The sequence below is a fragment of the Sceloporus occidentalis genome, unplaced genomic scaffold, assembly GCF_023333645.1.
Source record: "Sceloporus occidentalis isolate IW3139 unplaced genomic scaffold, rSceOcc1.0.p SCAF_64, whole genome shotgun sequence".
In the NCBI taxonomy this organism is placed as follows: domain Eukaryota; kingdom Metazoa; phylum Chordata; class Lepidosauria; order Squamata; family Phrynosomatidae; genus Sceloporus; species Sceloporus occidentalis.
Window position 1 is genome coordinate 3,763,886 of NW_028317044.1, and position 15,308 is coordinate 3,779,193.

General features: G+C 43.3%; 1 protein-coding gene across 8 annotated transcripts in view; it reads left to right on the top strand.

The window, feature by feature from the left end:
• Window positions 1-13,235, top strand: part of LOC149287140 (general transcription factor II-I-like) — a 58,078-nt gene extending 44,843 nt beyond the window's left edge. For 7 of the 8 annotated variants that reach the window (XM_089493462.1, XM_089493465.1, XM_089493464.1 and 4 more), the window contains 11 exons: window positions 1,094-1,159; window positions 2,810-2,993; window positions 5,690-5,748; window positions 6,322-6,432; window positions 9,033-9,113; window positions 9,842-10,025; window positions 11,034-11,062; window positions 11,334-11,420; window positions 11,823-11,867; window positions 12,191-12,266; window positions 12,628-13,235. In XM_089493462.1, the coding sequence (XP_089349588.1) occupies window positions 1,094-1,159; window positions 2,810-2,993; window positions 5,690-5,748; window positions 6,322-6,432; window positions 9,033-9,113; window positions 9,842-10,025; window positions 11,034-11,062; window positions 11,334-11,420; window positions 11,823-11,867; window positions 12,191-12,249 (905 nt within the window). In that variant the 3' untranslated portion in view covers window positions 12,250-12,266; window positions 12,628-13,235. Of the gene's footprint in view, window positions 1-1,093; window positions 1,160-2,809; window positions 2,994-5,687; window positions 5,749-6,321; window positions 6,433-9,032; window positions 9,114-9,841; window positions 10,026-11,033; window positions 11,063-11,333; window positions 11,421-11,822; window positions 11,868-12,190; window positions 12,267-12,627 lie in introns of those variants that run through there. The other variant, XM_089493470.1, reaches the window with a different exon arrangement.
• Window positions 13,236-15,308: the final 2,073 nt, after the last annotated feature.

Below are 15,308 nucleotides of genomic sequence, written 5' to 3' on the forward strand. Positions count from 1 at the left end.
GTTGTGAGTACCACCTCTGGCACACATGCCATAGGTTCGCCACCACTGGCTTAGGAGCACTCACAGGGAAGACTATCGCCTGTGTCTTCATCAGATGAGCCTCTGAGGATAGTGGGACACAGGAGAAGGCCTTCTTCTTGGCAGTTTTCCTCTCGCTGGTTTTCTTTCACGGCAAATATTTGATAACATAATACTCTGAATTTGGCGGTTCCATGAAACCATCAGCCTTTGGTAAATCTGTCTTGCTATGTTAACAAGCTTGATTCTGCTGTAAATCCATCTTACGTAAGATGTGAGTGATGCCACATGGTGACAGCAAATTTCATAGCTTATACATTGCTCAGGTTTTATCTCTTTGTCTGTACCAGTCTGTTACTACAGTGGCTCCATTCTTTCCTGGAGGAGCACTCGCAGAGGGAGATTCCTGTTTGGCTCCCTGGCCATTGGCCTATGGAGTCGCTCAGGGTTCAGTCCTATCCCATATGTTATTTAACATGTATATTAAACCATTGGGAGAGGTTGTCTGGGGTTTGGGGGCAGGTGTCACCAGTATGTGGTGATACCCAGATCTATGACGTCTTTCCATCTAACTGCGAAACCAGTGCCTGGCAGCTGTAATAGATGGGTGAGGGCAAACACATTGGAAGCTTAATCCAGAAAAGGCAGAGGTGCTTCTGGTCAGTGGAAAGACGCATCTGGGAATGGGGATTGAGCCTGTGTTGGATGGGGTTACGCTGCCCCTGGAAACACAGGTTCACAGTTTAGGCGTACTCCTGGATTCAGCACTGAGCCCAGAGGCCTAAGTCTTGGCAGTGACCAGGAGTGCTTTTGCGCAGTTAAAGATAGTGCGCCAACTGCACCTGTTCCTGGGGAAGTCGCATCAGGCCACACTGGTACATGCCTTGATTACCTCCCATTTGGATTACTGTAATATGTTCTATGTAGGGCTGCCTTTGAAAAGTGCTCAGAAACATCAGATGGCCCAAAGACCAAGTTGCTAAGTGGAGCTGACTACAAGGAGCATAGGATTCTCTTGTTGCATCAACTGCACAGTGTCTAAAATACTCAGCTTATCCTTTTGGTTATTTGACAGAGGCCTGGAATGCCAAGATCACTGACCTGAAACTAAAAGTTGAAAACCTTTTCAATGAGAAATGTGGTAAGTACGCAAAGCTTTTTTTTACAGTGTACTTCAGCAAAATAGCAGCAGCTTCCAGTTAGCATCGTTTAGGTTTGGAGTAAAATTCCCATTTCCCCAGCAGTTGTCTCAATTCCAAATTTTATGGCTCTTCTAAACTGAGATAGAGAGAGGGTTTTATAACAGTAGCATCTGTATGCCCTGGCGTAGATTGGGAAAATGACTTGCTAAGACTCCCACACTGAAAGTCCCACACCAGCACAGTCAGTGATGTTGCATGGCCATAACAAATTGGAATGGTTCCCTTTGCCACACTCCTTATATGTTGAGATTGAGTTGTCTCGTGTGATAGCCAAGTGTGGCCCACAAGGACGTTCTCTACCAGCAAAGAAGGAGCCGTCCATTGAAGGCCAGGGAAGGGATCATGCAACTTCGTAGTGTGTTTCTCAGTGTAGCCTCTTAAGACTACACCTTCTAGCTCCTTCCAGGGGCCCAGTACACTGTTTAACGTTTAAAAAAAGCTTTTGGTGAAAACCAGAAGAGGACATCAGGCCATCACCTCCTTTTTGGGGGTTGTTCACTCGCCTGCATGCTTTTTGGCAGCCCATGTGGCCTCTGGAGGGCCCAGGGACATAAAATATTATATACATTGTGAGCTCATAAATCAAAAACAAATTGAACACTTGGGTGAGAGCTACATCTGTATCTCCTGGCCAATTCTGACATGATATTCAACCAGAATGTAATGTTGAGTGCATGAGCAGAAGTAAATCATGAAGAGTACTGGGCCCTTTAGATAGAAGTTCTCTCCTCCTCACATTCGTTCAGGAGGAACAAACCAGAATTTAGTTTTGCTTTGGCAGACTCCTGATTTTTTGTTGCATGCAAACAGGGAATCATATCTTAAAGGGAACTTTCGGTTTTCTGAAGAAGAGGGGAAAACTAACCCAGAGTGAGGGGCTTGGTTGGTTTGGCAATTGACTACAGTTAATTTTAAAGCACAAAGTAATATGAAAAGAAATTTAGCTTTATTTCTTCCAAGAAGAGGGGTGGTGCTCACGGTTGGTGGCTCACGTAGTTAGCTTTCTACTCATGCGCATAACACCAAATCTGGGCTTAATATTTTATGCAAACCAGGCCTGTGACTATCACGACGACTTTTCCCAAGAGGAGCTGTGACACTAATATATTAAACATGTTATTACTAATAGCCTCTTTAAAAATAAGTTGTTATACTTTAAAGGAGGTTCCTGTTTTTGGACCTGTTCTGTCTCTGCTGTGTCTCTAAATGGTGGATTTTTTCTTGCCACAAAATTTATTCACCAAAGGAACTTGCCTCACTGTTTTAGTTCCCTAGCAAACACTGGAACCAAGTATTGAAAAGTAAGGCCTGTTCCAGACTGCCAAAATAAAACTGCTTCGGGTCTCTTTGGAGGTATGCTATTTAAATGACGCATGGGTCCTAAGAGTCCAGAGGTTGCGCCAAAGCCACACTCCATTCCTAAGCACTGGAGGGCAGCTTTGGTGCAGCTTCCGGACTCTTAGGACGCATGCATCATTTAAACAGCATACCTCCAAAGAGACCCAAAGCAGCTTTATTTGGGCAGTCTGGAACAGGCCTAAGTTTAAGAGACAAGCTCCTTAAAGATGTTAAGTTATGTTTTGTTTTAGGGGAAGCGCTTGGCATGACCGAACCCGTGAAAGTCCCTTTTGCGCTCTTTGAGTCTTACCCCGAAGATTTCTACGTCGAAGGCCTTCCGGAGGGAGTGCCGTTCCGTCGCCCGTCTACGTTTGGCATTCCGAGATTGGAAAAGATTCTCCGAAACAAAGCTAAGATAAAATTTATCATTAAAAAGTAAGCCAAATGCAATATGTACCATACGAGTGGCTCCTCTGCTCAGAGTTCAGCCCAGCCCAAAGCGACATGAGTGTGTTTTAGATTAGCTGAACCTAGACTTGTGGCAGGCCTCTGTCAAGCAAGCTAAACTCTTCCTTGTATTGAGAAGACTATGAATAAAAATGACCGCAAGGGCCATCCAGTCCAACCCCATTCTGCCATGCAGGAAATCCAGATCAAAGCATCCCCATTGACAGATGGCCATCCAGCCTCCGTTTGAAGACCTCCAAGGAGGGAGACTCCACTACACTCTGAGGAAGTGTGTTCCATAGATTCTCCACAAAGGAAAGTTTCCACTTTAGTAAACAGCACTTTAAATGTGACAGAGTGTCATGGAGAATGCTTTTTTATTGTACCTTCCTGCTTGGCAGGCAGTTGGACTGCATGGCCCTTGAGGTCTCTTCCAACTTCATGATTCTGCGATTCAAACATGCATAATAGTTTTTAAACTGGATGACGTTGGCAGATGCGGCGTTAAATATTGCTGTACAAACTCCTGGAAGTGACTCAAGGCACTTCGGCTCACCTGCTATTTGAAAGAGCAGGAATAGAAGTAAGGAATATTGGAAAGCCCCGCTAGGATACTGGAAACGACACTGATTCTAGTTAGGAAGTACAGTCAACTTTGCAATGTACAAAAAGACCGATCAGCCAGATATAGCTGCAAATATCTGCTTAGCTTTTATAAATGTGTTGCACAGAGACACAGTTGTCAGTATCAGTCTCTATGTTCAGGGTCTCAGTTCCTCAGAGGGGACAGTGTGGGAGCAATCTTTCTCTCTCCTTTTGACATCCTCTTCTGATTTCCTGCTCTGTATTTGTCTCTTTAATCCCATTTTGTATTGCTGTTTTTAAATCTTTCACGAAGGCTTACATTTCATTGGAATTAAGGCTGTATTTTATATTTGTGAGCCTAGCTGGACTCAACATTATTTTCCATGTAATATTTCTTCATTGCCTCTGTTGTTGCCCAGGCACAATAAAAGCAAAGCAGAGGCAAGTGTTGAGCTGCTCTTTGCTCGCATTTGTCTCAGGAATAATATTGTTAAATAAGTAGCAGGCAATGGAATTGAATCAGAGGAGCTGAGATCCATATCTGCCACTAAACCTGAGTTGGTGACTCATAGCAGGGTTTTCTGGTTTATTCATTGCACTGTCAGATCAAGAAAGCAAATTATACATAGGCCTGTTCCAGACTGCCAAAATAAAGCTGCTTTGGGTCTCTTTGGAGTTATGCTGTTTAAATGATGCATGCGTCCTAAGAGTCCGGAAGCTGCACCAAAGCTGCCCTCCAGTGCTTAGGAATGGAGTGTGGCTTTGGCGCGACCTCCAGACTCTTAGGACCCAGGCATCATTTAAATAGCATACCTCCAAAGAGACTCGAAGCGGCTTTATTTTGGCCACAGTTTGACTCACCAGATGTTTGGCTGTGACTCCTGTCAGCCCTGGGCAGTGTAAACCATTGTGAGGGTGATGATGGTTGTCACACAACGCTTGGAGGTACATTCGCCGTCCAGCCATATGTAGGCCAGAATGCTGTTAGTGACACGTTTAGCATTTTACATTTCTATACCGCTTCATAGTAAACCTGGCACACTCTAAGCAGTTTACAGTCTGTAAGCCAATTGCTCCCAACAAGCTGGGGACTCGTTTTACTGACCGACGAAAGGATGGAAGGCTGAGTCAGCCTTGGAGCCCTCCTCAAGGATTGAACTTACAACGTTGTGGCTGCAGTATTGACATTTAACCATCGCACTACCAGGGTTCCCTTATGTTTGACGCACATATGTTTCCTCTTTTAACCAGAACACCTTGAGCCATATCCAAAGCCATTCTGCTCCCAGGCAACTGCCAAGTCCCATGAAGGGGGAGCAGTGCGGCAAGCAAGCAAGTGACCGCATAGTGCAGACTGACTCTTGCTCTTGCTGCCATTATCTACACATTTGTCTCTAAAGAATGGCAGCTGAGAACTGCATGCATGGAGTGGCGATGCTCTTATGTGCACCATGCAAGATCTCAGCTTAGTGTTCTAACTGATCATTCTTGTATTTGATGAGGAAAGTAAAGAGTTTGCACTTATTCCAGTAGCTGGAGGTGGGGGGGGAGATGTTAGCACTGCCAGGAAACACCATGGATTGGCAATCTCTGGTTTATGGACTGACATCGGTCCTCAGACCACCACACCGAGTAACACTGTCATAGAACAAAACTCCTTAAAGTGGTGGTCCATAACCTGGTCTTAGTCCCTGAACCACTGGCTGCTAGTCCCTGCAGCCAGAGGTTGCCATTGGGACTTCAGTATCCATTGGTTTTGGTATCCTTGGCGGGGTCCTGGAACCAAACTGAAGTGGATACTAATGGCCCACAGTGATAGGTTCTCTGGAAAGATTTGGAAGAGTTCTGTAAAGTTGTCCTTAAACTAGGCGATGTCTTAGGGAAGCAGTATCCAAAAAGCAAAAGGAATTTGAAGCAAGCAGCATTGGAATTATGATTGTGTGATTTCTTCCATGTTCACTTACTGCATTTGATATTTATATTAAGTACCCTGTAAGATTTCTTTGTTTGTCTTTGGAGGGAAATGAAACTGTGTGTTTCCCTTTTTGGGTTCACTCTTTTATATATTCTTATGTCAAAACTTCACTGTTTGTCTGCAGGCCTGAGATGTTCGAGGCAGCAGTCAAGGAAAGCACCACTGCTATTCCAACCCCTCCAAGTGAGTGTCATCTGTTGTCTCATAAAGATTGACCACTCTGCACAAATATTATTATTATCATTATTATTATTTAAATAACGTAGAAGTAAGGCAATGATACTTGTTACCTGATTTGTTTTGCTCGAAACCACTCCACCAGCACCCCAAAATCCCATGTACGTTGTACATATATACCTGAAACTTTAGAATTGCATTCTGTGAATCCAGCGAAGGGTGAACTAATAATGCTGGCCCTCTCAAAATTAGTTCATCTGAGAGCATTTGAAACAAATGTTAGAGCACTTGAGTCTGTCTTGGAAGGGTTCCTTATCCTTTTGGAGTGATGTGTTGTGGTCACTCAAGTAAGGGATGGCTCTCCTATCATGGAAAATAAGCACTGGGTTTTCTCCAGGTGTCTTTAGATGATCCCACAGATGTTCTTCATTTAGCTGGTAACATCTTGACTGGTGTGTAGACCAACCTTGGGTTCAGTCTAGATACTTTGCTGTGGTGCAGTTTTAATAATCAGAAACAAAGAATGGGACTCATCGGTCCATTTGGCGCTAATGGCTTGAATTCCTATGTTTTTGAAAGGAAGAAGCAGCTTATCTAACACCATGATAAATACTGTAAGCATGCCGGATCCTATAGTGAACACAGCTTCTGGAGTGGAAGATCTGAACATCATTCAAGTGACCATACCAGGTACTCCGTCTGGTTTTTACTAGAGTGTGTTTTTCCTAGTGGGATATTTTTGTCTCTTCAGATACTAATTTATTAACATTCGTTTGCCAAATGCCTTTATAAGTATTTGATTTTAAATGTTGATGATCATTGGTAGCTTGGCATTTCAACACTGAAATACATAAATTGGAGGCTCAGCAGATTACCACAGCAAAGTATGCAGTATACTGTCATGCAAAGACCATGGCTAATGCCATCACTTTTCATAGACGTACCTGACTATATCCCACAGGTCCAAACCAAGATGTAAGGTCAACCATTATTAAGCAGGGTTTGTTTTACCTTCTACCAAAAGGCTAAGGCTAAGCCATACTGGCTCAAGCCTACACAGATCTCTTCAGCACTCTAGAACTCCCTCTCAAAGCTTCTCTTCTCAGCATTCTTATAGTTATTCAAAGCATTACTCTTCCGTCAGGAAACAGACTCCCAATTCTAAACACCATTTCTGACCTCTCCCTTCACTCAGCAGCTACTTCACTTTCCATTCCACAGTTGTTTGGTGCCCTTTTTCAGCAAATAGCATATAGTCACTACTAGTGCATGGTTCCTCCGTGTATTTTTTAACAAGGGTATTTCATAGAGTTCTGTGACTTGCTCCCAGAAGCCAAGCAGCCTTTTGACCCACTGAACCAGAAGCTCACTGCACTTCTATGAAAGGATATAATAGAGTGAGTCCACCCATACCTGCCACCTCTCTACTCGAGGTACAGTGCGCCTGCGTCATATGCGGATGCACTATATGCGGCTTTCAGCATATGCTGAAAGCCCCGCACAGGGCGCAAGGGGCAGTGCATCCCATTTAGATTAATGAGATGTGCGCCCATGGCGCGTGTGTGTCACTGCGCCGCCATCACATGCACGAGCCCCATTACTTTCAATGGGGCTCAAGCATACATGGGTTTTTTTTAATGCAGGGGGGTCCAGAACAGATCCCCGTGTAAAAAAAGGGTGCACTGTACTTCACAATCCCCAAATGGGATGGAGGGTTGTGCCCAATCATGGCTCTGAGAAAAGTTAATGCCTTCATTTTCCAAAAGCAATTCAGGCTACTTACCCTGTTGAATATCCTTCTGCTCCTCTGTAGAGAAGAATGGTTCATCTGAATAGACCAGTGGGACACGCAGGCCTGTTACAGACTGCCCAAATAAAGCTGCTTCGGGTCTCTTTGGAAGTATGCTATTTAAATGATGCATGGGTCCTAAGAGTCCGGAGGTCGCGCCAAAGCCACACTCCATTCCTAAGCACTGGAGGGCAGCTTTGGTGCACACTTCCGGATTCTTAGGGTGCGTGCATCATTTAAACAGCATACCTCCAAAGAGACCCCAAGCAGCTTTATTTTGGCAGTCTGGAACAGGCCTTACTTTTGTATCAGTATCCTCCACACCAGCAGATACGTCCTCCAATTTTGTGCCAGACTGGCACATTATTCATTTCCTCTTTGGCCTTGCAGTGGCCTCAAGGGTTTTCACAAAATGTCTGGTTATGGTAGCGGCTTGGGTGATAGTTTCCCTTTCTTTCCATTGCAAGACACCTTGTGGTGTCCTTCCTTGCAGCCCATGAATTTCATGATAAATTGGGAGAAGTCTTCACTAAGTCTTTCTTGCCATATCGAGTTTATAGGGGCAGTGCTCAATTCCATAGAGTCCAAAGCATTTCTACTACCGGACACAGCACTCTCACAGAAGGCCTCAGTACAAATGTTCTTAGGGAACCGTTGCACCAAAGCTAGATCCATTCAGATTATCTCATAATAGTGCTATCGTGGAAAGAACAGATTGCCAGCTGTAACTTTGGTCCTTCAGTTAGTTTTTTGTGGGGTTTTCAGGCTTTGTGGCCATGTCCTAGAAGAGTTTATTCCTGACATTTCGTCAGCATCTAGGGCTGGTATCTTCAGAGAATGCTGGCATAGAAGATGTCAGCCCCAGATGCTGGCGAAATGTCAGGAATAAACCCTTCTAGAACATGGCCACATAGCCCGAAAAACCCACAAAAAACTATGGATGCTGGCCATGAAAGCCTTCGACTTGACTTTCTTCAAGTGGTCATCTATGAACTTGCAAAACCCCACTCTCCTCGCCTCTTGATGCCGTCCCTTTCTCCAGGTGTCCCCATGAAGCTTATATGTGCGCAGCCTCTGAAGATTTCCCTACAAGTGCAGAATGACCTATGTGTGTAAGTTCACAAATGACCACTCAAAGAACACACAGTTATAGGTGGGCAACTTGTTTTGTAGACCACAAATTGTTACCAGGGAGCAGTTGTTCTGATCAGGTGGGCAAAGGCTGACTTGGCAACCCTTTAGATCAGTGGTTCTCAACCTTTGGGCCTCCAGATGTTTTGGACTTCAATTCCCAGAAGTCCCAGTCAGTATGCTCATTGTTCAGGAATTCTGGGCGTTGAAGTCTCAAAAATCTAGAGGACCAAAGGTTGAGAACCACTGCTCTAGATGATAAAGCATCAGGCAAACTTAAACAAGCTTTGCTAGCTTTTCAAGAGTACTGTGTTCTCTATTTAGCCGCACTCCAAATGAAATTTAATGCTTGCTTCTTTAAATCTTACAGATGACGACGAGAGAACCTCCAAAGTAGAGAAGGCCCGGCAGTTGAGAGAGCAAGTGAATGATCTGTTCAGTCGGAAGTTTGGTAATTTTTATTTTCTTATTTATTTTGCAATTAATTACAGAATCAATACTAAATGAAAAAAGACCACCTGAAGCAAAAGACCAAACAGATACATAAAATAACAGAAGTGGTGAGACAGACCTCTTGCACTTTGGAAAAGTTGGAACAAAGGAGTGCAGAGTCCAAACTAGAACTTGCTTTTTATTTTTAATGTGTTTTTAGCTATGGCTAAAATGTGATCCATAGCTATAGCTATAGTAATATATAGACATAGTTATATGCTTATATATATCACTGTATCTCTGGATGTGTCTGTTCCAGTGCTTCATGTGTCCCAATGAAGGGAAGAGCCTAAAATCAGTTCTGTAGTTCCAAACACAAAGTTCTTGATCGTTCTGATTCTGTGTGTCACATTCCCCCAAGTATCTTCCTCCTACATTTGAGAATTATTGCCTTCCCTAGAGCCATTCCCCATTCCTTGCCCTTCCAGAAGAGTCTGATCCACTTAAAGTAATCTTGTGCTTATGCTTTGAGAGGCTTTTCTCATACATTGTGAGCAGCTAGTCAGAATCGTCTCTCAAAAACAACTTTGATTTGACTGTCACTTCACCTCTTTTTGTTGCATTCGTGATGTCTCCATCCTATATTTATTACAGTCTAGTACCACAATGGTGTATTTTACTTTGTATATCGGGAAGTTTATCTTTGCTTGGTCTTGCTTGGCTTAACTCCCAATTCTGCCTCTTCAGGGGAAGCCATTGGCATGGGGTATCCTGTGAAAGTCCCATATCGGAAAATTACCGTCAACCCTGGCTGCGTGGTGGTGGATGGCATGCCCCCCGGCGTGTCTTTCAAAGCTCCCAGTTACCTTGAAATCAGTTCTATGAGGAAGATTTTGGATTCAGCCGAGTTCATTAAATTCACTGTCATTAGGTATGTAGTTTTCAACCATATCCAATATGATCACGATTATCTTTGGCCTCTGCAGAAGGCATTGGTTAGACTTAGGTTGTTCGGGGTCCTGGGTAATGGATTGGATTTACGCTTCAGATCATGTTGGGAAAAGTAGCCGCTCTTATCAGTTACAGTTAGGGGAAGACTGGTGCCTGTGACCAAACTCACCTGCAACCCTCTTGGATATGGCCAAGAGGATCTTAAAAGAGGATTTGGTGAAAACACAGGCAATAGACCTGTCAGTGGCTTTCAGAAGAACTAAAAATGAAACTTGATTACGGGTATTCTTGTCATCTTGCTCTGCTTAGATGCATCCCAAAAACATACCTTCTGCTTCTGGTCATTTTGGAGGTATGCTGTTTAAATGATTTTTAAAGGCTGGAAGCCGCGCCAGAGCCATACTCCAGTCCTAAGGACTGGAGCGCAGCTTTGGCGCAACTTCTGACCTCTTCAGATGCGTGTGCCATTTAAACAGCATGCCTCCAAAGTGACCCGAAGCAGCTTTATTTTGGCCTGTCTGTTCAGGCCCAATATTTTGGGGAGAGGAACACTGTGCCGTTCAATAATTTACCATTCAATTAGCAAAAGTTCAGAGCAGAAAATACAGAAAATGACAGATACCCAGGAGGTGGGAGGGTTTTTGCAATAGAGTCCTTTGAAATGGATTGGGTATAGAAGTGTTAAAACAAGGTCACTTGCTAATAGTGATTGTTGCTTTTCCTGGACGTTGCTGGGTAGGTTTGTAGTTCCGGGTGTGACAGGATCAATCGATCAATCTTTGGTTCTGTGCATTTCATTCTTATCTGGCAATGATGGGAGCTGTAGTCCAAACATTTGGCAACTCAGTTAGGGGGGCTTGTTGTCGTTGTCCCCCAGACCTTAGAAGGCTATTCCTTCTACAATTGCAACCTCCCCTGCCCTGTAGTCTTGCATTTATATAGAAGATCTCTTAGCACTGAAATATTGCCTTCTCCCTTTTCCCAACAGACCATTCCCTGGACTTGTAATGAACAACCGTAAGTGTTATATTATATTATTTTGTATGTTCTTTGGAATTGTTTTCCTTTACTTCATCCTTTACATCCTTTATTATATGTGCCTAAGTTTTACCCTCGACTTATCCATGGGTCATATCAAAAACCCATTGCTTTGGCCCCAAGTTTGCCCTCGACTTATATATGAGGCCGACTTATAGTTGAGTATATACGGTACTTTTAAGTATAAACACATTCTACTGTAGGAATGTAACCTTGTAAACCTGAGTGCTCTCCTTGCTTGTTGTTACAGAAATTCCTGAGAAAACCGAACCAGAACTGCCAGCAGCAGCGGCGGCGGCGGCGGCAGCTGCGCCTGAACCTGAGCCGGTGGTACAAGGTAAATAGGCATGGATCAGCTGTTGGCGCCATTTTATGTGGCGCTATTGTGAAACTAAGTCCAGTGTAGCCCACTACTAATATAGCTTGACTCTTCAAAGGAGCTGGTCATTAGTTTCTTTTCCGAAAATGGGTGTATCTGCAAGCATTCACAAGCTGAGGTCGCATATTCACTCTGTCTTATTGATAGAGTTAACTCCAAATCAATGTAGAAAATGGTTGGATCTCCAAATATTATTGAATAGCAACTTCCGTCAGCTTTAGTCAGCATATGTAAAGGAAGATGGGAGTAGCAGTGCAACAACTTCTAGATAGCTATGTGTTCCCAATCCTGTTCTCTGTAATAAAAATAACCCAAATAATTATATATATTTTAAAAATGATTGTAATGCATTTTTTTCAGAGCCGGTTGAACCAGACCAAATAGTACAAGTATCAGTAGAGGAAGGTAAGTAAAATTAACTGATAAGGGGAAAAAAAGCAGCTGTTCTTTTGAACATATATTCCTTGTCCATAAAACAACCAAAACAATAATGAGAGAATATTAACCACATGGCTTCATTTTTAGAGTAAGGCCAGATCAATTTTTGTAGCCCCTGGTTGGGGCTATTTTCTGTAACCATGTAAATGTAAAAGCTTAATTTTTGGAAATAAACTATAAGGGCAAGAACATTAGGAGCCAATAACGAATAAAGCGTCCTACGAATTCCGTAGGAACTTATTTAAAGGATGAAAAATATCTGCAGACCCTTCTTTCTTTTCTCTCCGTAGATTCGGTACAGACTGAAGACAACGCTCAGATAAAACAGGAGCCAGAGTCGACGTGGTAGACCTTGCCGGCATTTGGGTAAAAGGATAGTCATAAAGAAGAGGGAGCAGAGGGTGGTGTTCGGATGCTTTTTTTAAAGATAGGAGACGGACCCTAAATCTCAGAGCTATCGCAGAGTTCACGGTCCAACGTCCATTTCTAGCGGCCTGTCATTCTGTAGGTCCTTTAACTTGGCAGTGTCCCTGTTGTGCTCCTTTTTGTCCCTGGGTCCACTTTAGCTTAATTTTAGCCCAGCTGAACCTTTGGCATTCAAGAAACAAAAATATTAAACCTTAGTATCAAGTAGTAATATATATATATATATATATTGTAGAATGGCTAGCCTCAAGTTGATTTGATTTCAACCTCTGCCGTTTTGTTTTTCCTCCTCACTCTCTAGTCAAAAGCATCCAGGATTGCGAAGAGTTTGCTGGGACGGCCCTGGGCTGTGTAATATAACTGTATAAGAGAAGTACCTTCTATCCATTCATCCCCACCTTTTCCTTAGCCAACCCCTTTCTTTTCTACTCTTTAGATAGAAATTGTCTGCTCTGTTCAAAAAAGTCCTTGGGAATTGGCCTAAAAGCAGTGAGACGTCTTCACTACGCCTTTTTAATATTTCAAAGACCTAAATGGAGAAGGAAATGCTGGACATATATGACTGATGATTGTTAGGTGTTTTGTTTTCATTTTGGGGTCATTAAGACCTGCAGGAACTTGCAAAAGATAAAATTAAAATGCCTGCCTTTCTAAGTAACAGCCCTTAGATGCATCGGGGCTTTTAATGAAGAAGAAAGTCGTCTCCCGTAGTTCAGGTTTTACTTTAATTTTTCTTTCCCCATCCGTTGGTGGCAGCAGTTGAAATGTGTCCACTGAAACTTTTCTTTCCCTTTCTCCTTTAATGGCTAATTGGACAATAGTATCTGTATATTTGAAATAATTTTTTTCCTATGATATATCTCTCAACTCATATGTTTTTAATAAACAAATAAAAACTGATTTTCCTGACGCTGGTCGCACTGGTCTTGATACGCCGGCGTGTTCTGTTTGGACGTTTGTCGGGGAGAAGACGGACATGGTATGGAAGGAGACGCAGGCCAGGGACGCAGCGGCAGAAACAGACGTGGTAGGAAAGCTTAATAAGGATAGTTTAATAAGGATAGAAATACAGTTTAATAAGGATAGCAATACAGTTTAATAAGGATAATCAGGTTTGAAGGTGTATCTTAGAGGAGGGCACTATCACACTGCAGAATTAATGTACCATGTATACTCGATTGTAAGTCTACCTTGCCTATAAGTCGAGGGCAAGTTTTGGGCCCAAAATTATGGATTTTGCTATGGCCCATGGAAAAGTCGAGGGTAAAACTTAGGGCCATATAGCAAAGGATCCAAAGAATGAAGCAAAGCAAAAGAATGTCAAAGAACTTACAAAATTCCAAATTTTTGGGCTTACTCTTAAGGCTGGATGGATGAGAGAGTAGAAGGGGTCGGTGCTTCCAAGACAGATTATACTCTTGCTTTTCACCAAGGGATGGTTCCTTCTTATAAATAAGAGTTCAGATACAGTACACTCATCCCTCCATATTTGCAGTTTTGATTTTTGTGGATTTGATTATTCACGTATTTGATTAATATGTTTTCTCTAGGAATCTCTAGGTCCCCCAGTGCAACTCTGTGGTCAACTTTAACTAAAGGTTGCACTGAAAGACCTAGAAATTCCTAGAGAGAATACAAGGCCTTTGTAGCTTCTCCGGTGCAGTTCTATGGTCAGTGTCTGTTGGATGTTGACCACAGAGTTGCACTGGAGGACCTAGACATCCCTAGAGAGAATACTGTATTAGGCCTTTGTAGCTCCTCTGGCACAGTTCTATGGTCAGTGTCTGTTGGATGTTGACCACAGAGTTGCACTGGAGGACCTAGACATCCCTAGAGAGAATACTGTATTAGGCCTTTGTAGCTCCTCTGGCACAGTTCTATGGTCAGTGTCTGTTGGATGTTGACCACAGAGTTGCACTGGAGGACCTAGAGATCCCTAGAGAGAATACTCTACTAGGCCTTTGTAGCTCCTCCAGCGCAGTTCTATGGTCAGTGTCTGTCATACATTGGCCACAGAGTTGCCCTGGAGGACCTAGACATCCCTAGAGAGAATACTGTATTAGGCCTTTGTAGCTCCTCTGGCACAGTTCTATGGTCAGTGTCTGTCGGATGTTGACCACAGAGTTGCACTGGAGGACCTAGACATCCCTAGAGAGAATACTCTACTAGGCCTTTGTAGCTCCTCCAGCGCAGTTCTATGGTCAGTGTCTGTCGGACGTTGACCACAGAGTTGCACTGGAGGACTTAGAGATCCCTAGAGAGAATACTCTACTAGGCCTTTGTAGCTCCTCCAGCGCAGTTCTATGGTCAGTGTCTGTCGGACGTTGACCACAGAGTTGCACTGGAGGACTTAGAGATCCCTAGAGAGAATACTCTACTAGGCCTTTATAGCTCCTCCAGCGAAGTCCTATGGACAGTGTCTGTTGGACGTTGACCACAGAGTTGCACTGGAGGACCTAGAGATTCCTAGAGAGGTGTCCTCTCAGGTAAAAACATGGCATTTTTGTTATTGGCGGCTTTTCCATAATCACAGGGGTATTGTGCCCCGAACCCTAGCGCATATGGAGGGACAAGTGTACTTACATTGACTCATGGAGAAGTCAACTCGGTTTTTTGTGGGTCAATTTTTTTACCTACGTTTCTAGACTTATAGATGAGTATATACAGTAGTTCAACACTATTGTAACTGCCAAGGCTCAATGCTAGGGAATTCTTGGATCTGTAGTTTCTTGTAGCACCAGAACTCCCTGACAGAGAAGGCCAAATATCCCACAAAACTACAAAAATCACCATCTACTGGAGGCATCTCTGACTTAGAGAAAGAAAAAAGGTTTCTTTAAGAGGGAAAGAGATGCTGTTGTATTTATTTATTATTGCACCACAGATACAAAGACTCTTAACCTGGAGGGGGAAGCAAAAAGGAGGATGCAGTTAGGTGTTCCATGCTTTTGAATGGAACACTGGCAGCTGTACTTTGGGAAA